Raw genomic sequence first — 27,908 nt, forward strand, 5'->3', positions numbered from 1 at the left:
TTCTGCCCCCCCCCCCCCGATAGTCTGCATGTGCTAGTTGGTCTGGAATGGACCAGAGAGGAGACTTCATTGCTTTGGTCTGCCTCTCCTGGGCCATAAAAGAAGGTCCAAGTTAAAACATAACTCATGGCCCAATCCTATTGGAGCCATATATTGCTGGAACGAGCATTCTGGTGGCCTAAGATTATTTCCGGCTGTAGCAAAAGGCAAAATACTGGAGAGTGCACCAGTGAATGGCTGGTTCCATGTACCAGAGGCCTCCATATGCCCACCAGCACAGGTGAGTACAGAGAGGTGAGGGTGGGATGGGCCGAACAGGGCAGCAATGGAGGTGGAGAGGAGGGCAAATCAGGACTGGAGTAAGTTCAATCTTGGTCTCCAAACCTGGGTCCACATGGATTTTCACCAGCTATAGAGCTGGTGCAGGTTCGAATATACCCAGTAGCACGGACTTACCTGGAAACAAGGGAACAACTGGTTCTCTTGCTCTGCATATGTCTGAGAAATAACTGTAAGTAACATATTCCTTTTTGAAACTTTCCACTGCCTCTGCTCTTGGGTGGTGGAAATAACTATGTAAGAAAAGGGGCCTTCTGCTGACTGCTCTGCTTGCTAGAACCAACCCCATTTTCCAACCATCACTCTGGTCGTACAGGTGCACCAGCTCAGAACCCCTTACATTAAACTTGACAAAATTTATTTAGGAGAACATTTTCTTTTCAATGCAATGACAGCAGATGAACCATCTTTCATAGACTGAAATGGTTTTCCATAAGGGCTAAAGGGAACTGAAATTAATAACACCCAGCTGGAACCAAGATCAAAGTTCATTTTAGGAACCCAAAACTTTCACAAAACTAACAGGCCCTCAATTTAGTTGAAATAATGCTGGCCCTGATGTGTTACTGCAAAAGGAAATATTCTATACTCCAAAATTCTATGAACATTATAGATGCCATTTCTAACAATGGAGTAGTAATTTTGTTTGCAAATTTTAGCTTCTCACACTTCAACAGAAATTGTTCCCTTTCTTCTAGATCAGGGGTCTCCAAACCCCAGCCCGGGGGCCAGATGCGGCCTGCAGCAAGTCTCTTTCCGGCCTGCGGCCAACCTCTTGTCCCCTGAAAGCCTTTGGCCCACTCAACTGAACATGACCGGAACTGTGCTCTGATTGTGTCTGGAGGGTGTTCTGAGGGCCAGAGAGGTTGAATGAATAAGCCCATTCGTTCATTTATTCACTCATCTAAGTTCCATCTCTAATTTATTTAGTTAAATTTTATATTTAAATTTTGTTCCGGCCCTTCACACCACGCCAGATATTTGATGCGGCCCTCCAGCCAAAATGCCTGGAGACCCCAATTGATAAACTGGTTAAAAGCCAAACAGAAGGCTTACAAAAATCTTTATTTGCAAGACTTGAAGGCAACATTTTTAGAGCTGTCTTATTTTTATCTTCAAAAATTAATTCTCTTCTTTCTTCCTTCTATGAATTCTAATCAGAACTACTTTATTTAATAATATGTTGTTTTGCTACGGACTTAACTACCCAAATACAATGAAGAAGAAAAAATGATTCAGAATCTATTTTTACCAAATGATATCATAATATGAACCACCTTGCAACTAAACTGAGACATCTTTGTGGCAGTAATGGACAATGGTATAGATTAGAACTTACTTTTCTAGTGCCACTGCTATATCCTGGAAACCCTGTGCAGTGATGTTATTCTTGTCCCATATGACAGTTCTGTTGGGAGACAAAAGCCACTGACGATTAAAAAAACAAACAAAAAACAAAAAAGCCACAAGTTAAACACTACCAGCAACAGTGTATATAAAGCTACCTGAAGTACCCATACTTTGAACAGATTAAAAATGAAATTACTGTAGATACTCGCCTATACGGTGATAAATTTGTGCCCCAAACTCATGGGAGAATCGCCCCCTCGTCTTATCTCCGCAGTCACCCAGTGGGCTGAGGGGGTGGGGGGGCCATTTGCACAGGGGAGGCTTGATAGGATGGGCAGCTGCGCCTCCCCCCAGCCTGCACCCTGCCTGTTGCGCCTGGAACCTGGGAGGAGGCAGGGCACGGGGTCAGCCTGCCCGCTGGCGCTCCCCCACACCCTCTCAGAGCCCTCCACCACCCGCCACAGTCCTGCCACCAGCAGGGGCAGGGAGCAGAGCGGGGGCGTCCTGGCTGCCGCCTCCACCGCCAGACCAATGGAGGGCAGGGAGCGTGCAGGGATCGTCCTGTGCTGCTCCCTGCCAGGTGCTCCCCAGTGCCTCCCTCCCTGCTGGCCGCAGCCGCGGGGCAGCACAGGTCATTCCCCAAGTGCTCCCTGCTCTCTGCTGGTCCGGCGAGCAGTGGCAGTAGCCAGGACGCGCCCGCTCCACTCCCTTCCCCCGCAGGCAGCGGGGCTGTGGCAGGGAGTGCAGACAGAGGGCTGTGAGAGGTGAGGGAGCATTGCTGGTAGGCTGCCTTCGCATGCCCTGCCCCCTCTGGGGCTCCTCCGAGGTTCCAGGTGCAACCGGCTGGGTGCAGGCTGGGGGAGGTGCAGCTGCCCATCCTCCTACTAAGCCCCCCCAGGTGAAAATGGCCCCCTCCATCTGCCTGGGCGACTGCCTTGCATGCCCTGGCTCCTCTGGCTCCAGGAACGATGAGGGGAGCGGCTGGGTGCAGGCTGGCAGGAGGTGTAGCTACCAGGAACTCCACATGAGGCCCTGCTGCCCTTCCTCCACAGAGGGTCTACTTCCAAGTACATCAGGTCCAACTATGTGCAGCTACACTTGCTCAGTCACCCCTTGTTGCTTGTCTCTCTGCTGCGAACTGCATTGCACACTCCCAGTTGTGTGTTCTACATAGAGCCTTTGGCTTAAGGAACCAGGCACTTTAAAGGAGGATTTCATTAATGGTTCTACTGGGATGCTGTTTCCAGTGTACTTAGAGACCAAGTACTAGGCTTGTCTACTCAGAAGTAAGTCCCATTAAAGTCAATGAGGCTTACTCCCAGGAAAGAGTGGATGGGATTGTGGCCTTACTCTGATAGTCTTTACAAATGGATGTTGAGAATAGAATTTTAAAAATTAGTGAATAAAAATGTATCTTATGATCTATTAAATAGATCATAGTTTTTAATAAATTAGAGACTATTTTTAATAGTCTATGTGTATGTATGTATACATACAAAGTTCCAAACAACACAGTCTATGTGTATGTATGTATACATACAAAGTTCCAAACAACACAGTCCTGGAACGTGCTGGAATCCCTAGCATGTATTCACTGCTGAAACAGAGACGCCTGCGTTGGCTCGGTCATGTCGTGAGAATGGATGATGGCCGGATCCCAAAGGATCTCCTCTATGGAGAACTCGTGCAAGGAAAGCGCCCTAAAGGTAGACCACAGCTGCGATACAAGGACATCTGCAAGAGGGATCTGAAGGCCTTAGGAGTGGACCTCAACAAGTGGGAAACCCTGGCCTCTGAGCGGCCTGCTTGGAGGCTGGCTGTGCAGCATGGCCTTTCCCAGTTTGAAGAGACACTTGGCCAACAGTCTGAGGCTAAGAGGCAAAGAAGGAAGGCCCATAGCCAGGGAGGCAGGCCAGGGACAGACTGCACTTGCTCCCAGTGTGGAAGGGATTGTCACTCCCGGATTGGCCTTTTCAGCCACACTAGACGCTGTGCCAGAACCACCTTTCAGAGCGCGATACCATAGTCTTTCGAGACTGAAGGTTGCCAATACAATACTATGTATAGATGTATACATACTATACATACATACTATGTATGTATACTGTGTTTTTAATACTGTGTTTTTAATAAATTAGTGACTGTACAGTTCTTAGGTAACAATTACTGGTAGGTTATTTTTCAGGATCTGGCTCTGGTAAAATCAGACCAAATTAGTCAGACTCAGACACCCCTAAGTTTAACCCCTGACTTATTCAAGGGTCATATAAAATCCCATGATTTTTTTAATCAAAGCCTGCCCTCGACTTATCTGTGGGATTGACTTATAGGCGAATATCTGCAGTGCTTTTTGCCCTGCTGACAGTCTCACATCTAAGATGCAAAGAAGTATGTAGCTATGTGGCTTAGTGCTTCTTGCTACAGGAGATTTGCAGTTCCACCCTCCAGCACTATCACCAAATTACTCTGTCTACTAACACTTGAACATGCTACATAAAATTGCCCGTGAGAGAGAAGCAGCCTTGCCTTACATTGATGCCAGCTTGCTTTAAGGATTGTCGCTGGGACTTATTGATAGTCTCATTGCCAAGCATACTCTCAGCAGAAATTGCAGTCTCTTAAATTTGAAAGGGTAGTCTGACAGGGTGATTGGGATGCATGGCATAAATACAGTTTCGCCTTCTGCACACCCTGAAAAAACTGGAGACTCAATGATATTCATTGTGCCCGAGGACCTTGATTTGAAGTCTCATGCCATTGCAATGTGTCAGCAGATTCAGATTATGTAGCCAGATTGCAGGTATACCAGCCCTTAAAGAAAGAGAGGAGGCTGGCATTCCAGAGGGGATTCAGTGAGTTGAGGAATTCAACAGGGTAGTTCATTGTCTGATCTGTGTTTACATACCATATCAACTGAAGCTGCTTGGGTAGCTTTTCTTTTTTTAATAGGAGATAAATTAAGCCATTAAGCCAGGAAGTTGACATCTGGAATGGCTATTGCTTACGAATCACTAATAAAAAAGTATGTTGCATGTAGAAGGCAGTAAAACTGCCTTTAGTGCAGGAATGGGGGGCGGCTATTTAACTCCTTGCTCTCCTAGCGTCGTCCAGTCACAATTGCTCTCACCAAATCGTTTTTCCTCCCCCTAGGGAAGAACAAGTGGAGTGGAACAGCAGCAGGAAAGAACAAGCTGAGTGGAAAAACAGCAGGAAAGAAAAGCATTAAATAGCACCCCCACACACACTTTTCTGTTCTAGGTCACATTCCAGTGCTGATTTCCCATTTAAAAAAAAAAAAAAAAAAGAGTTGAGAGGCCATTCATGTTATCTCCTGTATATTTCGCATTTGGCTCTGAGAACCACCAAGAGACTACAGCATGTAAGACAACAGCTAAGGCTATCTTTAACAGGCATTTCCTTAAAAGGTGAAATAGGCTTCCAGTACCGAAGTTTGGTGTTTATTTGAAGAGCCTTTGCTAGCATCTTTGCTCCCATGTCTCCCATGCCGTTTCCACTAATATCCACTTTTGTGAGAGATGTATTGCTGCCCAATGCATTGATAATGATGGTAACCTCAGTCTTCAGCTTGGAGTCTGCTAGAGATAGTGATTGCAAGGGCTGTAGTGGGAAATGAAAAAAAAAGACAGCATCACCACACTGGTCTCTTTAGAACCTCAGATCAATTAACAATGCAATTCCACAAAGTTCACCAAAACAGAGGAGACTCCAAGGACTCAATTACAAGTCTGTAAGGTTAATGGTGAGCTAAGAATGATGCTAAGATAATTTCATTATGCTCCTTGAAGCTGCTGCAAGACATATATTAAATACATGACTCTAAGCATGGTTAACAAGACAGTGCCTTGGAAATTTTAATGCCGTCCTCCTAGATGTCCATGATGTGTATTTAATCAACTTTTAAAGCAATGTTTTATACAAATAGGTTGTTGGTGAAAAGGATGTGAAAGGGATTGACAGAGGGTAGTATAAAGGGCCATTTCTCCATGTGCTTTAAAAATAATGAATTATTGTCAGATATTTGACAATTGCATAGTTATATATCTTAAGAAATGTACCAACAACTTTTTGGCCACTGTACCGGATTTTAAAGTCTTAAAATTTGCATCCTAAGATTTTCTTTATTTGCATACAGGTCCATTTTGCACAAGGGAGAAGGGGTAATTTTCTTCTTACTTTTGCCCCCTCCCTCAGAGGTCCCAAGCACTCCCTGAAAATTTATTCCTGTGGCTTGGGGGACCTTCAAGAGCAGATATCTCAGGGGAACAAGGAGCTGTAGAGGAAGAGGAGACTTCTTCTGCATGTGGAAGAGTATCTTAAAATACAACCCTGTAAAATTATGTATACCATATTTTATATTAAACGTATAATACTGACTAAGCATAACCACCATAGCTTAACATATCCTATTTTTAAAGAAAAATCCAGCTAATGCTCTTCCCTCTCATCAAGCAAGCTCATTAAAAAAGGAGAACTTTCTTCCCAAATATTTCTGTATAACAAGAGATTTAGAATATCATCTTGCAGTTCGTTGACCATGTAAAGCAGTACATGCAACATTGGCACTCCATGGATGCACCATCTGGATATATCTACTTAATATTCCTTCTCGAGTGACTGATTTGATCCTCTAACGTTCACAGCCTAAGAATGAGAGCAACGTTTGTAGGAAGCCTTGATGTCTCCATTGAACTGTAGGACACAAGATCAACCTGAAAGCAAGTCTGACTCTATTTTATATTAGAAGACAGGTGCATAAGTAACCCCTGGGGGCTGGGGGATAAGAATAGGCCCTCAGTTTGGCTATACTTGTCGTAAGAGGCGACTAAACAGCCACCGGGTAGATGGGACTCGTTAGCCTGGGAAGGCAGCTCATCTGAGAGACGGAAAGCTCTGATCCCAAATCTCCACTGCCTTGTGGCTACATCCAGTTATGGAAGAGACTTCAGGAGTCAACCTCGAGGCAAAATCCAGAGCCTGAGTCCCTGAGGCAGTTCATGGCTGAACTCAGTCACGTTCTGGCAACTCCTGCGACGCTGCTGGAACCAACCGTATTGGCTTCTGCCTTTTCATTGGACCATTTCAGTGACGTGGAGAGGGGGGATTTGCTGCATGAGTAACAGCCTATCCTCCATATCTACTCTACCCAGGCTTTGTGCACTGGAGAGGACACTCTGTTCCAGAACCACCATTCAGAGCGCAATACCATAGTCTTCTGAGACTAAAGGTGCAAAAGTGTGGAAGATCAACTCATGATTCTTTAGATTTAGTCACTGTTTTAGGATGAGGACAGTGTCGGTTTTAAGTGAGGAGGAAGTAGTCTGAACACACATACTTTCCAGGAATGCAGTGTGTTCAAACCACTTCCACCACACTTTGGAATGGATTAATTATCATTCTAAGCTGCCACTAGGCTCTGTTTTTTCTAATGCTTTTTGAAAATATAAAATACCCCTTGTAGTTGAACCAAATGCAAAAATGTAACAGATGTTCTCTAGGGGACTTGAAACAAATAGCAGGTCTTGTTTCAGTCATACAAATTCAATGTGATTAAAAATCCAGAGGGATGACACCAAGTTGGAGCTGGCCATTATACTGTATAAACTAGGAAGGCAGAGAAGCACGACTCTATAATTGGAAACCTCATCTTTGATAAAGAAATGCAATCGTTTTAGTTTAAATGACAGCTATCAAATTACTATATTAATTTTCCTAATCTGCAAGCATATCCCTGCTTTATTCACCGCATTATGTGCAGCGCATTAGCTTCCCATTGGTATAATACGTGAAAATGATGGCAAAAGTTTAATTGAGGTGCTTCATGCTTCTCTAACAGGTTCCAGCACAAAGCTGAAACAGCACAGCTCATCCTTCTAAAATAATCAGTTCAACAGAATTTGCTTAAAGTGTATGTGATTTGCAGAAAATGGTAAAAATTAATCAGCACCCAATGCAGGAATTCACCATTATTATTGAAACTGAATTACTGATGAGCTCCAGTCTTCTCCTTAATACACACATCCCGTGAGTTTTTGTTCCTCATCCTCTAAGCCAGTGGTTCCCAAACTGGTGGGTCGCGACCCACCAGTTGGTGTAAAGGTTCCCCCGTCCTTTTAAGGGGTGGGGAAGGGGAGAGGCAGGGAAGCAATCACCAGGATTGCGTCCGTATGGGGGGGGACAGGGAGCGGTGCTTGTGACTTCCATTATGTAGGCAGGGCTGCAGCAGGCTGCAGGAGGTACGGGGAGCTCTGCACATTCCTTCACAGCGCTCCCCGAGGCTTGGAACTTTTGGAAAAAGCGGGCGCAAAGCACTTCCGTTTTGCCAGAAGCGCTTTGCTCCTGCTGTTTCCAAATGTTCCAAGCCTTGGGGGAGCACTGCGGGGGGCTGCAAAGGGCTCCCTGCACCTCCTGCAGCCCTGCCTACATAATGGAAGTCACAAGTGCCCCCGCCCCCAGCAGCACGATCCTGGAGATTGCGTCACTGCCCTATCCCCTCCCCCACAAGAGCTTACTGAGGGAGTAAAGCTCCCTAAAAGTTTGAGAACCACTGCTCTAAGTAGCATGGCTGTTGCTAACCCCCTTGGTTTGCTTTCCCTTTATTACTGAGGCCACCCACCACCCAATTACCATCACCCAAAGAGCATGATTCCTCTCCTTCATAGTGTTATCTCCTGAACAGGCCGGTTTTGGTGGACATGATAAGAGAGAGTTTCTCAATCACTCTAAGACACAGCAGCTTCTGGGACATGTTAATCTTGGGTAACAAGGGAGAGGGTTAATAGAGGTCCAATGTATCAAGACTTGCCTGGTGGTAGAAGGAATGGAAAACATTAAAACATTATACTGGGCCAGTATGTGTCATCTTTCAAACAAGTATGTTATTTGAGTTAGGAATTATTTATTGTTTCAACATATAAAACTACACTGAAGGACCATAAACCTCATGTAATTAATAATCCAAGACCTAATGATACAATTGGGAGGAAAATCATTTTTTTAAATGAATAGACAGATTCAACCACAACTCTTCAGGGCAGCTAACCTACTACTGCAGACCATATACCACAACATCAAATCAGCAGATCCAAGACTTTCACGGTTATTTGTCAAGACATTTTTGTCACAAATTTTATTCAGTCATGTGAAAATTACATAGGTTTCTATTTTGCCATGATTGCATTACAAAGCAGCTGCACATTTGCAACCATATATTGTGTATTACCCCGAGAGGCTATAGTAATGGTGGTAATGGTAAAGGTGTGGGATAGAGAGAAGAAAAAGACATGGGTGACCTTTCCCTACTTCTAACAGGTGACTGGCACTATCAATGCTGACAATGCCACCCATCTGTTTGGCAGATGGGTGAAAGGATCTGTGGATCATAGCCTATGAAACTAGATATCAGGGTTTGGGGGGGGGGGTTAAGAAAACATGCTGCACTGTGTTTAGTCTTTAGCCAGAGAGTTTACTGGCTAATCACCAAACCTGGTGTTTCTTTACAGCTCTAAAGCAAATTCAGATAGATGTCAAATGATTGTAGCCTGCAATTACCATCTTGCAGAATTATTCTTATATAGTTATAGGATTCCTGCCTTCCAGTATTGTTTAAATATCACAGTTGCTATGATTAAGACAATATTAACACAATAATTAAGACAATGATTAAGGAATACATTTAGAAGCAATTTTTCCACATGAACTTTACATTGTGAGCATTTTGTTTCAGTGTGCCTAATGTCCGCTACTAACTCTTAGCATGGCAAAGTACACACACAAAGGTTTTCTTCATAAATAGATGTGATAAAATCACCTCACAGACAACTAGCACATCAGGCAGTGATATTGAAATTGAGATTTAGACCTCACAAAGAAAGGAAGGTTTGACAATCCCTTCCGTGTAATGGCAGGGTCTAAACCAGGGGTGTCAAACATAAGGCCCAGGGGCCGGAGGCGGCCCTTGAAAGCTTTTTATCCAGTCCTCAGGCTCTCAGCTTCTGAGCAGTGCTGAGGTGTTACTGCTGAAAGGGCAGTCCACATGACAATTGGGTTGTCCCTTATCTTGAAATATGATCAAGATTTGCATGTTTTCTCTTCTGTCATTTGCAGCTAAGTGAGGAAAAAGTGTTTATTTTTGGTTATGAGACGTTTAATAACCTCACTTTCTGTCTAATGACATCACTTTCGGCCCTCAGCAGACATAATGAATGCTATTCGGCCCTCGGTATGAAACGAGTTCGACACCCCTGGTCTAAATACCCTATTGTTACATTCTGATTTTATTTTTAATGTTACAAAGTCCCTCTGCTTAAGGGGCTTTAAGCCCCTCTGCTTAAATTTTTCTGCATTTCTCAGTGTTTACTTTTTTTTTTTATTACTGATATTGTATTTTAGTATTTTTTATGTATTGTTAGCAACCTTGGAAACCTCTTTTTAGAGAGGAGAGTGCTGTAAATAAAGGAGAAAAGATTATAGAATATATTCAGAGGGTGAAAACACCACTAATATAATTGCTAGTTGATAAAAAAATTAAAAATGAAAGCAGACCTGCCCAGATCTTATAAATTGAAAATAAAAGCAGACCTAGGCGTACCTTGAAAGAGTTTACCACTTTCAAATATACGTATTTACAGTGCACTGCTCACCCTTTGTTATACACATTTGAACAAAAATAAATTTTTGTTTTGGGTGCTAATCCAAAATGGTGCCCGCCACCTCCGCAGTGCTCCAGAGGAAGGGAAGAGGAAGAAGGAAGCTCCACACCCCTGTAGCAGCTGGGGGAAAAGCAGTTCTGGAGGCTGACAGCAGCTGGAGCGCTCGCAGGCAAGCCTGCTTCCCCCCTGCTGAGTGTGGGGAGGAGCAAGTGGCTTGAGGTGCAGGAGCACTCTGCTGGCTGCATGGCTGCTGTCGCATGTGAAGGGCTGCCCTGGGGTCAGGTGAGGGCAGTCCTGGAGCCCAGGTCGCTGGGCACACGGGCATACAGGCCCGCTAAACTCCTGCCTCTTGGAAGAGGCACTGGGCTCAGGCGCCAAATTTAAAAATGAATTTAAATAGATGTGGCTGCCACATGGGAGTCTCCAGGCAGGCAGCAGTCTGCTGGTAAAAGGAAGGAAAAAGAAGCCAAATTCAAAAATCCAAACAAAAAACAGCAGGCAGGATTGCCTGCTGGAAGGCTGGAAAGAAGGGGGGGGGGAATTAGGAAAAAATTTCCCTCCCTGCTTTCTCCAGTGGGGGGGGGGGGGTTCAGCAGAGCTGAATCCAACTCTGTCCTGCTTCGCCGAAAGGCTAGGCCAGTCTGGGGAAGTCCAGGCAGCCCCTCCTCCTCAGGAAGTTCAAAAAACTCTGGCCTGTCTACCTGAGAGGGAGGAGCTACCCACTTGGAAGGACTAAGACGGTCATGGAGATCCCACGTGAGAATGAGGTGATATACTTGAAGGGACATGAAAGTAGAAGACAATTATACTCACTGAATCTTCATCTTGAATCATTTGTACTAAATTATCAAGTACGGGACCCAGATTTCTGAAAGAGGAAACAAAGAAAAAGTAAAACTTGCAGTTTCTATCAATTGCTTTTTTTCTTTTTCAAAAAGTAGAATAAATAAAAACCTTACTTGGATTTCATGTTGTTAAAATTTTTGCCTAATGCCAAGTGTCTTATTGACCGGTTTTTACTAAGCCACACTATAAGGGTTGAAAGGTCGGATTCTAGGCCTGTAAGGAATCAGATTAAAGGAAGAATTTAAAATAACACATTCCCACTAATGCATCTTGCCAGAGTGGTTTGAATCAACCATGTTAGAGGCAGACAAATGACTTTACACCAGTTTCATGAAGAACTACAATCTTGTCATGAATTAGATACACTGTGGTGGAAAGAGGAAATTTAAGGCCTTATTTTCTCAGGGCGGAACTACAATTTCAGAAGTCTAACTATAAGAAAAACATTTTTTGGCTTTTTTAGAAAAACTGATGCATTCATTTGAAATTTAGGACCACAATATATTGCTCATATAAGACCAAGAATTTCTCTTGAGTACATTCTTAATTATCCAGTTTCACAATTTTTACAATAATTAGTACGTATGTGACCAGGGCCCAATCCTATCCAACTTTCCAGCACCAATGTAGCTGTGACAATGGGGCATATGCCACTTCCTATGCTGGGAAGGTAACCACAGAAGCCTTAGTTCCCTTACCTTGGGGCTATACTGGAGATGTATCAGTGCTGGAAAGTTGGGTAGAATTGGGCCCTTCAAGTCATATCCTAACTGTGCTTACTCAATAAAGCCCTACTAATTTAAATGGGAATTCTGTTAAAATCATCACTCTCAGAATTACAGTCTAAGAGCTATGTGTTTGCTTGAAAGGAAATCCCACCAGTATGGAATTCATTCTCAATAAAAGATGCATTAGATTGCATTGTAAATCACATTTTTAATCAGTGCAATATGCAAACTTGTTATCTGGATCATCATCAAATTAATGTCTTACCATTGTCTGAAATATCAAGGCTGGCGATGTTGTGTATTTCTGCTATGCAGCCTTCTAAAACTTGTGCACCCCCTGATCTTAGCTAGAAGAAGACAAAAAATCCAGTATGTATTTTTTTCCCACCTGGAGGGCATTGAGAACACAGAAATCAATGGCTAAGGGGTAGCAAATAACAAGAAGCACAGTGTGAAGAAAGTTGAAAAAAATTATTTTTCTGGACACAACACTCAAAATGCTGCCTAAATCCCATCTCATCACAGAAGGAATAGGGAGCATGTATTGCAAAATATTTTATTAATATCAGTACTACCACTTCCCACTGTTCCTCTAGAAAGGTCACAAGGAGCCAACACGGAGCTCCTAGTTCTCTCTCTTCCAAGCATAAATCAGGTCCACATACACTCAGCTTTAAGAATGCAAGAGCGTTGAGTGCTTACAGACTAAATCACAATAATTTTTCACATCAAAAGGTGGGTCTATCCCAGGACATGCCAGAGGTCCAAAATCCCCTTTGTGGTATCTAATTGTTGTATTTAATTTTTTTAAAACTCCTGCTAATTTAACTCTAACTCTAACCAGTTCACATTTTCTTAATAAAGCTGATTGATTGGCGGATGGGACAGAAAAGAAGGAACCACTTGCATGAGATTCACACAGGCAGTTCTATGTCTTCCAAAACAATTACATTGCCCCAAGGGGTTGTCTGTGAACAGGAGGCCCATGAGGGCAAGTGAGGATTGCCAGCAGCAGTGGTCTCTGGTCACTCACCCACCATAAGCCAATGTAGTAGATGGACAGATGTTGCAGGGAGGTGGAAGAAAAAGAGGGAATCTGCACTGGGGTTGGATGGAAGAGAAAATAATGGGGTCCCATGCCCAGCAGGTCCAAATAAACCAAGTGTCTGAGGGCCTGCTGTAACCAGATATCAATTCGGTTTACTAGACTCAGAGGCAAGCAGAGACTAGCCAACAAGAAAAAACTACACAAGTTTGAGGGCTACAAGCTTAGAACTGCAATGAAGCAAAAGATTTGGACCCTACAATTATATGTATCATACAGTGGTGTCCTATTAGCTTCCACCACAACAAATGTAGAGAAGTTGAAACTTGAAATTAATTCTTTTAAGTTTAAATATGAAAATATGAAGGAATGAAAATATAGTATTTGTATCACAGGTTCAATTCCCGGCATCTCTTGGGTTGATTTCTGTCTGATATCTAGGAGAACTGCTCCCACTCAGTGTCAACAGCACTCAGCTAAATGGGCCAGTGCTCTGACTCAGGTTATGTTAAGCTCCTATGCTCTAATATGCTAGTGGCTCATGAAATTTGAATATGTTATGCACAAGGACAATAAACAGTGTATTAACACATCTTGGTGGAAAAATTTGTATGGACAGCCAAGGAAAATATTGCTCATTTAATAATGAACTACTTAGAGCTCACTATTAATTATATGAGATGCTGAAAAAAAAATTCATCATCATTGCCTGATGGTGCCTAAAGACAGGGAGGGGACTCATCTCAGCTCTACAGAATATGTAAGATCGGAAGTATGAATTTATCTCAGAATTTCAGCAGTGGTAATTTATATTTCATAACAGCATGTTACACTCCTACAATGTCAATGCCAGAACCATTCAATTTCACTCTGTGAATCTCTCATCAGCCAATGTACTGCAAGACAGCTGTTTAACAACAATATGGCACATCTTATTAAATTGTTGAAGCTGTCTGAATACATCAATCTATATCAAAACCACAAATGAAAAGGCACCTTAGAAATGCTTAAGATTGATTCATATGGCTCACTTTTCCAGCACAAGTTAGCTCTTGTTGCACAATATAGGGCACAATCCTAACCAGGTCTACTCAGAAGTAGTCCTATTTTGTTCAATGGGGTTTACTCTCAGGAAAGTGTGGTTAGGATTGCAGCCTTAGACTCACATGTGTGGAACCATTCACAGGTCTGAAAAAGTTCCACACATGTTCAGACTAAGGAAGACCAGTTCATAAATTTCATAAAACAGTCTTCAAAACTCTTCGTGATACATATAGATTGATTAAAAAGCAGTTAGCCCATGCTGGGTAATAAAGTCAAGTGCTAACCCCATAAGGTAAAGAAATTTCCCTTTCAATGGATTCAATTTCTAGTAAGAAATTGTGATATAAATACTTCTATTTATTCATATTTTCAGGTTTTTGCCTAGAGTTTATTTATGTCTCAAACTATGAAACTTGCAGCTTTTCTACATTGAAAATATATCTCAAAACCCATTTAATGCATTTAAACACACTGGCATTTTATTAACCAGCAGTTTTCCACATTTTATAGTAGAAATACATTTATGACTAGCAACTTTTAAAGAATGACTGAAAAACTCTTTCCACATATCATTTATAATGCTACTCCCCAAAGAAGGGATGTAACAACCTATCAGGCTCTTAAGCCATTTTATTAATGTGGCATGAAGGGGGTTAAGCCTTGAGTCCACATGTACCTTTATCCTCCTGCATTATCTACCCTCCTTGGTTGGAAAAGCAACATCTAAACCTGCTTGATACTAGGAGCATCTGTACCCAGAATCTTCCTGAATCTGGGATCTGTACGAGAATGAAGTAGGTGGATGGAGATGAGGAGTTCAGGGACATCCCAGGGACGGGAAGATGTTACTTTTGGTCTAGGAAGGGTGGGATGGGGAGCAGACACAAGCAAAGCTAAAAGTTCACTCCATTCAGAGGGAGTGAGGCTCTACAGTTTAAATGGCAGGTATTTCCACAAATACACCAGTGTTACATGCAGCAAAGCTTTAAATTGAAATAAACATATGCCAAGGAGTATCGGGCCGATGAAGGTGTCCATGAAAATGTAGAAGTTCAAAGGTGATACCTTGCCACCCACATTTTAGACTGGTGCAACACTGGAACACTTAAGCTATCGTGCTTTATGTGTAAAATATGGAACTATCCTCATACCATATTCACAACATAATCCCTGACTAGGTTCCAATTTCTCTGAAAAATTCAATTCTGTGGCAAATAATGAAACATATTCAGAGGCCAAACATTGGCAACCAGACCTTCTGCAATTAGAGATATGCAGAAGGAATACGTGTGGTGGATAGGGAGGAAGCTAGTTAACAGGCTGAAAGTAAGGCATGATGTGTACTTACACAGTGACCAAGCTAAGGCAAGCAGGAGAAAAAAAGGAAATACATAAGTGCTGAATAAATAAAGTGTTTTTATAAATTAAAAAACCAAGAATTTTCAAATAATGATGCTTTTAGGGTTGGTGCTTTTAGGGTTGATGCTTTTAGGGTTGGTGTTAGTATGCCAGGTATTTGCTGCCAGATAAAACTAAGATGGTGAGGAAAAGATACATTTATTTTTCTAGATGTGATGAAAACCTTGATCCTGCTGGCTTTCCGCTCAATAGAAATGCATTCCTTACCGGATACCTTGTTCAGAGGTGGGAGAGCAGAGATATTTTTGTTGTTTGTTTGCAAGGTTTTAGGTTGGCATGTTTAAACTGGGCAGCTCAAAATCATTGTGCTGCTAACAAAGAAGTACAAGCTTATAACAGCACCAATAGAGTCTGTCTTCATACACACAAAAAGCAAAAACGCAACAGAGCTAAAGCAGAGAACATTTTAAAATTTTTGGCCAGTATATGCTTCTTCCCTCTGAACAGCAGGCCCTTATTAAGAGTCACAAACGACATTTGAAACTTCTCCATTTTAAAAAATAATCACCATATGTTGTTGCTGTTCAGGGGAAAAAACCCTCAGAAACAGATACACATGTCTACACACATACACCAAGAGCAATACATACAAAACCAAACATATACACATGCTTATGCAACAGGTTTCTATATCCCTTTATCATTTTAGCATTGTATTATACATTAAACCATATGGGTATTATACACTGAAAGGGGAACAATAATACAATTTTGACATTATCAAATGCATTCAGAAATATTTCCTACCTCACAGCTACTCAGATCTAGAAACACTTCTTTCAAATTTTGATTAGAAGCAAGGCCCAGTAATAGTGCTCTGAAAAAAGAATTACCAAACAAAACTAAAATGGAGATCACTGCATCAATAAGTCAGGCTACAGTTAAGACATATCAATTATATTGCTGCTAAAAAAAACTGGCAACACAGCTCTTAAGATGTGCTACAGCAAATATAGATTCAGAAGGTGTACGCTAGCTCAAGTATGACACAACTCCAAACCATGGATTGGCAATGGTGAGAGCCCCCACAAGGTCATGCACTCCTTCTAGCCCCTTCTGCTTCTGGGTTCTCCCCTCCACTTAATGGTTGGTGAAACTGAGGCAGGATACTAATGACAGTTTACCAGTTTGGACATAATGGCAAACTATGATTAGTGAAAAACTGGAAGTGAAGGGAGGAGAAGGAGCATGTGGGCCTGTAGAGATATTCTGGCTGGGATATGTGTCAGTTTGGACAATGTCTTTGAGTCAAAGACAATGTCCCCTCTCTTTGAAAACAACTAAAATGAAACATAATTACACAAATATTTGGATACAAAAATTTGGGAAGACAATGAACCACATACAAATTAACATCTCAACTGTGCAAAGCATCAAACTCTTAGCTTTTTATCTCACAGCCCAATATGATTAGGCTTTAGCACTGGTGGAATCCCATGCACAACCAGAGGATCCTTCCGGACCCACTAAGGCAGGTAGGGCAGCAGAGGGATGGGGGGGATGGAAGTGGAACAGGGCAGGGGATGGCAGGCAGAATGGGTCTAAGGTGGCTTTTGTGACAGTGGCATCCATGGAATCCTAGCTCCCTTCCTGGACCTGATCCAGTGGCCTGGGTCCAAGTGGACCTGCACCAGTGATATTGCTATTTCAGGTCCAAGTAGATCCCTTCATGCTGTGGAGGCTTTTCCTCAGGTAAGGGAATGAGTGTTCCTTTAACCCAAGGAGACCTCCATGACTGCCCCTCCTCAGGATACAGAGGCAGCCATTTTGGTGTTGCTGCATGGGGGGGGGGGGGAAGAATAGGATTGGGCTGTCAAGAGTTCTAAATAGAGCAAATAATGTTACAATAAAAATATTCATATGTTGCATTCAGAACACTGAAAGTAGCTGAATAGTCTTCAACACTAGTTTTAATATAGCAAACATTACCTCAAATTACCAATTTATCAGATGCAAGCCTAGATATGTTACATATCCACCACCCTTTCCTCTATATGCACTGATATCCTAAGTGAATATTCAGAATAAAGGCAATCCATATTCAAATCAATACAGCATTTCCTAGCTTGGATATTTACTTTTGAGTGAGAGTCAAATGGTTACTCTGAATGCACTCTCATGATACATAGAGGTGATGAGTGAAAAACATCCAAATAGCCCCGTATGAGCTACTTTCCTACCTCCATACAGGGTTTCAAAAACAATGTCACCATGCTATTTTAAAAAACGTTACAACTACATATCTAGCACACGTACTTTAGAGGCTCAGGAGGGAGTTTAGTGCCTGAAAGGTTGATCTGCGTCAAAGCAAGTGAACTGCTGAAAAACAATTTGAATGATGGGGGGACTTCTTTTCCCTTTCTGAAAGAGACAGACAGTAAAGTGAACATCCTCAAAACAAACCTCAGTGCATACTGCTAGAATCTAGTTGCTGCAGATTCTCACATAAGACTCATGGTAACTACTGTACTCTTAACTGAATTTATATTCCAAAGAAATACAATTACTAAAGTGCATCAGCATAGTATAGTAATATTCATTCAGCGGCCTCAAATACCTGGATCAATGAGCATCTTGAGCTGAAAACAAACTGGAATCTCAACTTAGGTGATAGTGTACAGATTTTAAAGACAGAAATAGAAGACTAATGCTGGCATGAGAAGTAGTTTACATTTGTTTCAAATATAAAAGGTAAAGATTTCCTTGCAGTCGTATTCGACTATAGGGGGTGGTGCTCATCTCTGTCTCCAAGCCAAAGAAGCCAGCATTGTCCAAAGACAACTTCAGCGGTCATGTGGCCAGCATGACTAAACGATGAAGTTCACAGAACGCTGTTGCCTTCCCACTGAAGTGGTTACCTATTTATTATTAACATTATTATTAACAGTATTTATATACCGCTTTTCAACTAAGGTTCACAAAGCGGTTTACAGAGAAAAATCAAATAACTAAATGGCTCCCTGTCCCAAAAGGGCTCACAATCTAAAAAGATGCCAAGGAATACCAGCAGACAGCCACTAGAACAGACAGTGCTGGGGTGAGGTGGGCCAGTTACTCTCCCCCTGCTAAAAAAAAGGAGCAATATTTATCTAATTGTATTTACATGCCTTTGAACTGTTAAGGTTAGCAGAAACTGAGGCAAGTAACAGGAGCTCAACCTGTTCCACAGCACAGGTCTCAAACTCCTGGGCTGCTGACCTTCCAGCTGACCGTCCAGTGTCTTTAACAACTCAGCACCTCAAACTTGTTTCAAGTATCATGGCTAAAACATGAGACCGACATCTGGTTCTGCCATGTTAACCATGTCTACACTCACAACTTCTTCCCCTAACCAAATACAAAAATGCTTGTTTTTCAGGGATTTCTAGGGTCAAATGGGACATGACATTCGAAATGCACATTGCAGTACTGAACAGTATAGTCCACTGTATACAGTAATTTGCTTGCATTTAATCAGATTGACTGTAGCTATCTATGTTCTTTGTTTATAGCAGTCCATGACAGCATTGTGTCAGACCCAAGCTTGTGATGTCCTTGGCAAATGCATGCAAGTTGTGACAGCTAGGATTAAATGGTAATAGCAGCAAGAGAAAAGAAAAAGAAGGAAAATGGCACCAGGTCAGTGACCAAGAGTACCAAGAACTGCTTTTCAACATTCGCGAAAAACAAAAAACATGGTAAATAGTTCTGATGTAGCTCAACTTCAAATCAACTTTGGTGTATTTAAAAATGGTTACTCAAGGGGACTAGATGTGCTTCCTATACAGTCTCCTCTGAGATGAATGAAACATCATTAAACATTAAACATTAAACATTCTTAAACAGCAGCTAGTATGTTCCCAAGTAGGCATGATGGACACCATGATGTCCACATGATGGACACCACACTACAAGAAATTGTGCATGGAAAAATTCTGCAGAAAGCTTATAACAAAGAAATGTCTTTGAGATACTTTTGAAACAGTGGGAATAATGTTACAGTAGTTAATTCACACTAATAGAAGTATTTTGAATGCTGACCTGTGAGAAAAAACTGTCCTGGATAGATTTAGAACAGCAAGATGCTGAAGGCAGCCATGAAGAAGTGCTCCACACATCTAGATCATAAAAAGGAAGATAGTCATGGTGCATATTAACGTAAGATGCAATGGTAAGCCTGAATTCTGCATAGTAAATAAATGAAACTACCATGTCTAATGCGCACTCCGTATTGGATAAATCCAGATGGATAATGGCATTTGGCTGAGCCAAAAAGTTATACAGGTTCTGTAAGAAAGGGAAAAAAATACATAGCATTTTAGCTTTCCTGAGGTACCCACGTAAGCACTTTCAACCTCACGAGTCCTCATTAGATCAGTTTGTTCTTCAGAGCCAGACATTTGGAAGAGGCTCAGGATTGGTTACAATGTACAGGCAACCCCCTGTATCTGTGGATCACACATCCATTCATTTACTTATCTGCAGTTCTCCACCTCCCTGCATGCCCATTATTTATCTATTTTCATTTACTGCTGAGTCAAACACTCCTGTCTCTTCCTTTGCAGCTTGCTGTAGAATACTAGAAGAGAAATGCAAGAAGCAGTCAGCTAGAACACTAGAAGAGGGAGACAGCCAGGAAGCTAAACAGGGAGCAGACAGCTTCCTGCTTCCTGTTAGCAGTCTCCCTCCTCTACCGTTCCAGCTGACTGCTTCTTGCATTCCTCTTCTAGCATTCTACAGCAGGCTGCAAAGAAAGAGTGGATGGCTGCTTCTCATGTTCCTCTTACAGTGTTTTATAACAGATTGCTAAGGAAGAACACAGGAGTGTTCGGCTCAACACCCTAAGTATAGGGTTACTTTTTATCCACAGTTTCTGTATCTGCGAGGGTGGGAATGTATCCACCTGTAAATACAGGGGGGTATTTGTATAGGCATCCCATGTTATCCATGGGGGTTCCTGGAAGCCCCGTGGATGCCAAAACCTGTAGATAATGAAATTTGTGGGTCTTGGCACCTTTACGCTCTGGAGGCGATGGGAAGCCTTCCCTGGCCTCAGAAGGCCTTATAAAGGTCTAAACATCACTTCCATTTCCCCTCACCCCCAAATCAGAAGTGATCTTCCTTCCAAAGGCCTTCCTTCTAAGACCTCCCATGGAGGCCATGTGCGTGGGTTCAGAACACCCTCTAGAGGCAATGGAAGCACGCTGGGCCAAAACTGGACTAACTCCATGGGTTTGAGAACCACAGATATCAAATCTGCAGGTCCTGAAGCCGCGGGTAACAAGGGCCCGCTGTATTCTTTTTTCATCTTCAATACACTCTTAAATGTAGGTCAGGGATTAGCTACCTTGCTTTTTCACATAAAAGAAAGCATGGAAGGTGGCAAATATGCCCAGGGCATAACCAAATTGCTTCCAACGTGAGCACACAACAACTTAAGGAAGTCAAGGTTAGAACTAACAGATGGCTCACAAATAAAAGCGTCCATTGATGGGTTCTCTTAAACATAGGTTTGCACGAACAATCTAGTGGGAACTTTTGCTTTTCCCACTAGAAGCAGTTTATTTCCGTCTTCACTCATTACAACAGATTTATTTAGAAACCAGAAAAAATGAGCACCTACGGAAAGATCATCACCCCGAAGAACATTCCCTGAGAGATCAAGGTGGGTGAGTGTAGTAGCTAACAGCTGGTTGGCACTCAGTGACTGGGAAAGGCTGTTCACCCCTGCAATAAAATTGCCAATATTTATTTTTGTTGCGCTCCACAAAGAATCATGCTCCACAAGTATATAGTTCCTGAGCTGCCTGTACCACAAGAAAAGAACATGAAGAGCCATAATAAATATTTAAACACTATTGTAAGAAAAGGTTAACATTTGCTAGATGCTGATCATTTTTGAGTCTCATCACATTAAGAAATGAGGTTATTTAAGGTGTTGGATTTTTTTTGTAAAGAGACAGAGAAACAAGTTTTATTATTATCAACTTTATTTTTACCCCGCCTTTCTCCCCAAAGGGACTCAAGGCGGCTTACAAACAAGGTTAAAACAAATTAAAAAACAATTTAAAAACAGATAAAAACATAACATATCATAAAAACAGTAGTCAGAGTTTTGTAAAGAATCTCTCTCTCTCTCTCTCTCTCACACACACACACACACACACACACACACACACACACACACACAGGTATACAGGCGTGTGCCCCTTAGCGACCTACTGGCTTACACCGTGATAGCATATTTGATGACCACGTGTGGTCATCAGGGGCACACACTCCAATCCTCTGAATGCGAGGGGAGCTCTGCTCTCTGGAGGGTTGTCTGAGCCTCCCAGAGGCAGTGCACGTCTGAGTGCTGCCTCTGCAAGCAGGGCCTATGAGAGGAATTTTATCAGGGGATGCAAAGGTTCTTCTGGGCCCCTTCCCAAAGGGGGGGGCAGTGGGAACAGACAGACCGAGGGGGGGAGAAATAGGGCAGAGGGAGGGTGCTGACAACCACAACAGTCTTTGGAGCTCAGGTCTACTAGGCTTCTTGATGCAGAACCCACGTCGACCTGACCATGTGGCACTGGCAGCTAGATAAAGTAATATTGAAAACCAAACACACTCCTAAGTCTCTATAAAATCTTTGAAATAGAGAAAATCCATTGCAGAAAATTAGCATCACTGTTTTTAGGCTCACACTTGAATGGAGCAAAATGAACTGCAGCAGCTCTAGCCCCACAGCTGGGTCCCTGAGCTTCTATACACTCCTTCATGGTTATGGGATCCACAAGCCAAAGAACATTCCAGGACGTGGTGTGAATGGCTTGCAGCAGTAGTTAACACGGCATGCACATGGTTGTGCCCTGGCATCATGTGCAGGCAGTGAGTTCAGGTGAGATAGGAAAATGTCAGATCCCAGGAACTTTCTGGGCCCCCTCCCTTTGGCTCCTGGGCCCCCTTTCTGACCCTGGGTCCAAGTACAAAATTACCCCTTTACCCCCCTCTCCTAGGCCCTGTCTGCAAGGCTTAGACTGAGGGAAATCGCGACTCTCGTGTGATTTCTGGGTTCCTCCATGAAACAAGAAGTAGCGTGAGAGACGGGGTTCCCCTCAGTCTGAGCCTTGCATAGGCAGCACTCAGACGTGCGCTGCCTCTGGGAGGCTCAGACAACCCTCTGGAGGGGAGGGGAGGGGAGGATACCCTTCCCTGCAGAGGGTTCAGATTGTGTCAAGCGCCACTTTACGATGGGGATTGCAGTCCTGTTAAGTGGCGCACGACTGTACACATGCACACACGCTCTCAATAACACAGGAATTAGTTTTGCACAGTAGATGCATTTGAATTGGGTTGTGAATATGGAAAGACATAGGAGTTACCTATACAACCAATTTGGCACTTTTCTCCCCCTGCATTATGTGACACAAATGGATGAATATCCCCTAAAACTGTCCTATGTAGACACAATCTCACTCAAATCAGAGCTTTGTAAGTTTCTACAGTATGCTGTGCATATGGTATTTGCTACTCAGTTTGAGTTCAATTAATCCAGCACACTTCCGAGATCAATTCAAGATGCTAATTATAGCCTACAAAGCCCTACATCTCCCATTACTTCTACCTGCTCACAATCTGCATTCATAATTGAAGGTTCAGCTTCAGGTTCATATTTTCAGCAACAACCTTTTTGTTATGGCATTCCTTCCCCCAAGCAATGCAACTGGCCCCAATGACATTCATCTGCAGAAGGCCATACAAATTTAGCATATGGTCTGCTTTCTTTTCCATGCTGCTTTGTTTTAAGTCTTTATCAATAGTTTCAGTTTATGATTTTCTCTTTGTAAGCTGCCTTGAATGTTGCAAGAAAGTGGCACAGGATAATTTTAAAATAAATAAATAATTCTGGTGATCATTATTACAGCATCCAGTGGGACATCAGATCTCTTTTGCAAACAATTGGTAAGTTGCAGGAAATAGTTCAATTCTCTGTTGCCTTCCTGATCATTCTAGACGAGTTACTAGTCAACACAAACACATAAAAAAGACAGACATAAAAGAAAGTGTCATGATGTGTCATGATGAAGTTCACGTATACTTATTAAACATACCTTTAGGTGACAATGAGGTTTTAGATAAATTTAATTGTGTCAGCCCCTTTGGTAGTTTGGCAAACTGAATACTTAGTGAGGACACACCTGTAAAGGAATAGAGACAATAAACCCCAGCATCCAGATTTTTACATTGTAATTACTTATGTTAGTCGATCAAAACCACCACTATGGAATCAATGATATCCATGACAAGGGATCAATGATAAGGGAAGAATTCCAGTGTGGTCAAACAAATAACACAATGGGCTTGGACCTTGAAACCTGGATTCAAAGCACTGTTCAAACATGGGCTCATTCTAGCTTCTAGCAAGTCAGGTTTGTAACATGGAACTCTAACTTATTTGCATGCCACTGTGAGGCTAAGATACACATGTATGGAAGTGCTCTGCAGGAAAAAAAAAAGCATTTTAATAATAAAAGCAAAGTTCTTATATATCTTCTCTCCCTCTATTAGTCCTAGAAATTGTAATTCTGAGACGATAACTAAGGACTGCCAGCTAAGAAGATTCAACTTACATCAGAATTTCCAAAATGCTTTTGCAGAAACTTGCCATTTCAGTCTCCAGTGCCAACTACTTAAATGCAAAGTCCCACTGTCCTCACTAGAACTTATATGTACTAGTTACTAAATGTGAATCACAAGAACTAAATGTACATAGGATCATCCCTTAAGGCAGGGCTTTTCAAACTAGGGTTTCCCAGACTGAGGGCCCTGGCCTACAGCCCCTTAAGGGGCAGGGGCACGGGGAAGACAGCAACACGATCTCCAGGATCGCGTTGCTAAGAGGGCTACAGAGACTGGCATTTGCTTACCAGTCCCTCCAGCAGCCTCCCGGGGGTGTGGGAAGCCCTGCACGACCCTCCGTAGGGTTCCCCAGCCTTCACAAAAAGTGAATGTGAAGTGATTGCGCTCCGCTTCCAGTTTTGCATAGGTGGAGAGCAGTCACTCCACTTTCACTTTCGGAGGATTGCTCAGGGTTTCCCACACCCCCGGGAGACTGCTGCAGGGACTGGTAAGCAAGTTGCAGCCCCCTTAGCTGCCTTCCTCGCTCCCACACAATAACTAACTACGGTCCTCAAACTCCCCGAGAGTTTGAGAACATCAGCCTTAAGGGTATATCTGCACTAAATTCATTAGTTTTATATCACTGTAATTACCATGGTTTTCAATATTAAAGGCACTCATTCTTTGGTAGTTAATGGATCCACATGGTTAAAAAACCAAAATTAATAATTATGACTTTTTCCTGGCAGTGGGAAAACTCAGTAGCTATTTGCCTTCATAAAATGAATACCAAAAAGAGCCATCGCTATCATACTTTCAGTTCTGGAAAGGGTTTTTGTTTCAAATGTGTAGAGAAATAAATGAGAATTTCTTCTCATTAATATGTAACATAAGAAGTTTTGAAAAATTAGACTGAGTCAAGGAGAAGAAAGTTGGTGATGGACAAGCATCCAGATCTACTAACTGCTTAACTGACACTTCTCAAAACTGAACACTGACATTGAAACCCAGGGATTTAAACGTGATTCACTGTTGTGCTGTAGAGAGATAAGCTTATCATTCATTATTAATTGCACTGACTGGCTGCTCTAGATGCATGATACTGGTGACAGAAAGGACCTCCTCTCTTCTAAACGGTTGGTAATATTTAACCTTTTATATCATATACTCACTAATATAATGTACAAACTAGTAATCTTGTGAAATACAACTCTGAAAAAAAGTCAGCCCCCTCTCTAGGGTGAATTATTTATAGCAGTTTTCTAAAAATACAACAGTTGTAGCCATTTTTTTTCTTCATTCTGAACCATTTATCTATTGCTGTTTAGCTTAAAGTGTCATGGATTTCTGATAAATATGAAAAAGGTTTAATGAAATTTAAGGTCACTATAACTATTAAACCCTGCTAAGTTGAAAGCTCAAGGGACAAGGGAAGAAGAACAGATCTCATTCTATGAACAAAAGATATTTACAAAGCAATTACATCAGGCAAAATACAGTACTATTTAGACAAAGCCTAAATCAAGTATCACTAATTTTTCTCTTAGGCTTGTCTCTGTAGGGAGATAGGAAATACAGAAGTGTTACAGTACCTCTGTCCTCCAGGGGGTTGCTAGCAAGGTTAATTGTATGAAGTCCTGAGTTGGGATTATGGGATAGGGCATTGGCCAGTTTCTGTGCAAAATCTCTACAAGAAAAAAAAAGAAAACAAAAAAAGGGGTTTTATTATCTCTCACATCACACCCTATTTCAGGAGCTTAACATGAAATGACTGCTAGAGAAGAATGAAGACAGAAAAGGAGAAACATACAATACTACAGTTGAGTTCAATTTTTCACATTCACTATGTGTCGTGTCTCTCTTTGATGCTTCAGCACACAAGCTAGCATATAAAGAGCAGGAAGACACCATGTCTGTTCTTAGTAACACACCACTTTCACAGTGATGGCTTTTTGTGGTGTGGTACATGCAAGTGTGTTTCTAAAAATAGACATGGTATCTTCCTATTGCTTATGCCCTATTTTAAGGCAGAATGCATCGTGCAAGGAGACCATAAGCTCAAATGCTATTTGCACAGTTGCTCCAATTCAGACCTCTTCACAGAATGAAACAATTTTTGCAACTGTGATTATTTTGTTTCCCCTCTCGGATTTTCTTTGGATCATTGCTAACCTGATTTATATTTGCATCAATTCAAGTTTTTAGTGACATAGGAGGAAGGACACTGAGGGACATAGGGTACAATCCTAACCCTTTATGTCAGTGCTTTCCAGCATTAGCATAGCGGTGTCAATGGGACATGTACTTCATCCTGCAGTTGGGTGTCGCTCACGGAGGCCTCCTCAAAGTAAGGGAGTGTTTGTTCCCTTACCTCAGAGCTGCATTGCCCTTATGTCAGTGCTGGCAAGCACTGACATAAGGGGTTAGGATTGTGCCCATAGTTTGTTTTGTGCAATTCTGGCATGCAGCTCCTTTTCATACTATTGTGCATTACTGAACTACATGTTTTTAAATAAAAAACTGACTTACGTTCTAAGACCAGCATTCTCCAGTACTAGTTCTTCCAGTCTATTGGATCTGCTCACCACTCTCAGGATTTGCTCACAAACATCATTGGACTGTCATAATAACAAGATTGCAATATGAAGTATCAATGAAAAGTAGTAAATGCATAAAAAGCAACAAATAATGGCTGCTTTTCTACATAATACCAGGCACTGCATTCATGCAGCAGGATTTCACAGGTTTCAGAAGTTTTTATAAAAGCTTATGTGGCAAATCTCCACATCAGAACCAGAAGCCACCACAGACTGGAGCACACTTTTTTGGAGGTGGCTGTCAGCCCAATCCTATCCTACCATAGCATGCAGCCATACCGAAACAGGCTGCACTGCACGCTATGATGGAGGGAGGCCAATTGAGTGGGGAACATGTTTTCCCTTACCCTTCTGTAAAACTCCTGATACCAAAAATGGGTATCTTTGGATCTGTGCCAGCACTTTAGAAGGCACAAGTCCAAGGAGGCAAAGGAAGCATGCTGGTGTGCTCTGGAGAGGATAGTATCCAGTGCAAGTTACGCATACCAGGTGCTACCTCCTACCTCCAACATGTCCCAGCTCCTGTTCCACCCCAATCTGCCCACCTTATCAGTGTGGGTAAAGCTCCACTTTGCCACCAACACAGGTGGGATCTCTAGCAGTGGCTTGGAAGTACATGGCTCTGCACAGTTCTGGAGCACCTTTCATGATGCTGTAAAGTGACAACTGCAGCTGGAACACTAGTTCTGGCAGTGCTACAGTCACATACAATAGGGTTGTGTGGCATGAAAACCTATGCAGTGAGCCACACACAGACATAGGAGTTCCAATTTGGAGTCACCATCACACAATAAGCTATTTTTCTTAGCAGCCACACAGCTCACATGACATATGAATAGAACTTCCACTGCTGCCATACAAAGGCTCAAGAGAAGTTTAGAATTATAAACATATCGAAAAGAAAGGTCAGGTGGCACTGAAAAATGAAGGTGATAATCTTATATTGAAAAAGGAAGTTGTGAATTCTTGTCATATTTACATTAGATATGCTCCCCTATATTTGAGTCTTTATAATTTTAGTTCTATCTAAATAGGTGTAAATCCATCTCAGAATCTCTCATTGGCCTTCATCAGAACGCCCTAAAAACAGTGATGGTTTTTATATATAATTGCCCACTAACTGCTCTTTTGGACCACATTTACCTTCAAAAGTTTCAAATCACAAAATGCAAATTTTTCTCAAAAGGATTGATGTAGCTAAGGCAATGTCTTACTTAAATTATCCTACTGAAACCCCTTAAAAGTAGTTAAAAATTGACATACCAATATTGGCAAGTTAATTTCTCTGTAA

The 27,908-nt window shown here is 42.1% G+C and overlaps 1 protein-coding gene across 1 annotated transcript in view; it reads right to left on the reverse strand.

The window, feature by feature from the left end:
- The window catches only part of CARMIL1 (capping protein regulator and myosin 1 linker 1), a 171,401-nt gene that overhangs the window by 57,846 nt on the left and 85,647 nt on the right, over positions 1 to 27,908 (reverse strand). The window contains exons 10-22 of the mRNA XM_066623338.1: positions 26,550 to 26,638; positions 25,613 to 25,707; positions 23,513 to 23,599; positions 21,043 to 21,146; positions 19,629 to 19,706; positions 19,461 to 19,537; positions 17,697 to 17,801; positions 16,188 to 16,257; positions 12,198 to 12,279; positions 11,318 to 11,417; positions 11,172 to 11,226; positions 5,135 to 5,307; positions 1,679 to 1,747 (exon numbers count right to left, since the gene is read on the reverse strand). Of these exons, the coding sequence (XP_066479435.1) occupies positions 1,679 to 1,747; positions 5,135 to 5,307; positions 11,172 to 11,226; positions 11,318 to 11,417; positions 12,198 to 12,279; positions 16,188 to 16,257; positions 17,697 to 17,801; positions 19,461 to 19,537; positions 19,629 to 19,706; positions 21,043 to 21,146; positions 23,513 to 23,599; positions 25,613 to 25,707; positions 26,550 to 26,638 (1,184 nt within the window). The remainder of the gene's footprint in view (positions 1 to 1,678; positions 1,748 to 5,134; positions 5,308 to 11,171; positions 11,227 to 11,317; positions 11,418 to 12,197; positions 12,280 to 16,187; positions 16,258 to 17,696; positions 17,802 to 19,460; positions 19,538 to 19,628; positions 19,707 to 21,042; positions 21,147 to 23,512; positions 23,600 to 25,612; positions 25,708 to 26,549; positions 26,639 to 27,908) is intronic.

The sequence above is a fragment of the Tiliqua scincoides genome, chromosome 4 (assembly GCF_035046505.1).
Source record: "Tiliqua scincoides isolate rTilSci1 chromosome 4, rTilSci1.hap2, whole genome shotgun sequence".
In the NCBI taxonomy this organism is placed as follows: domain Eukaryota; kingdom Metazoa; phylum Chordata; class Lepidosauria; order Squamata; family Scincidae; genus Tiliqua; species Tiliqua scincoides.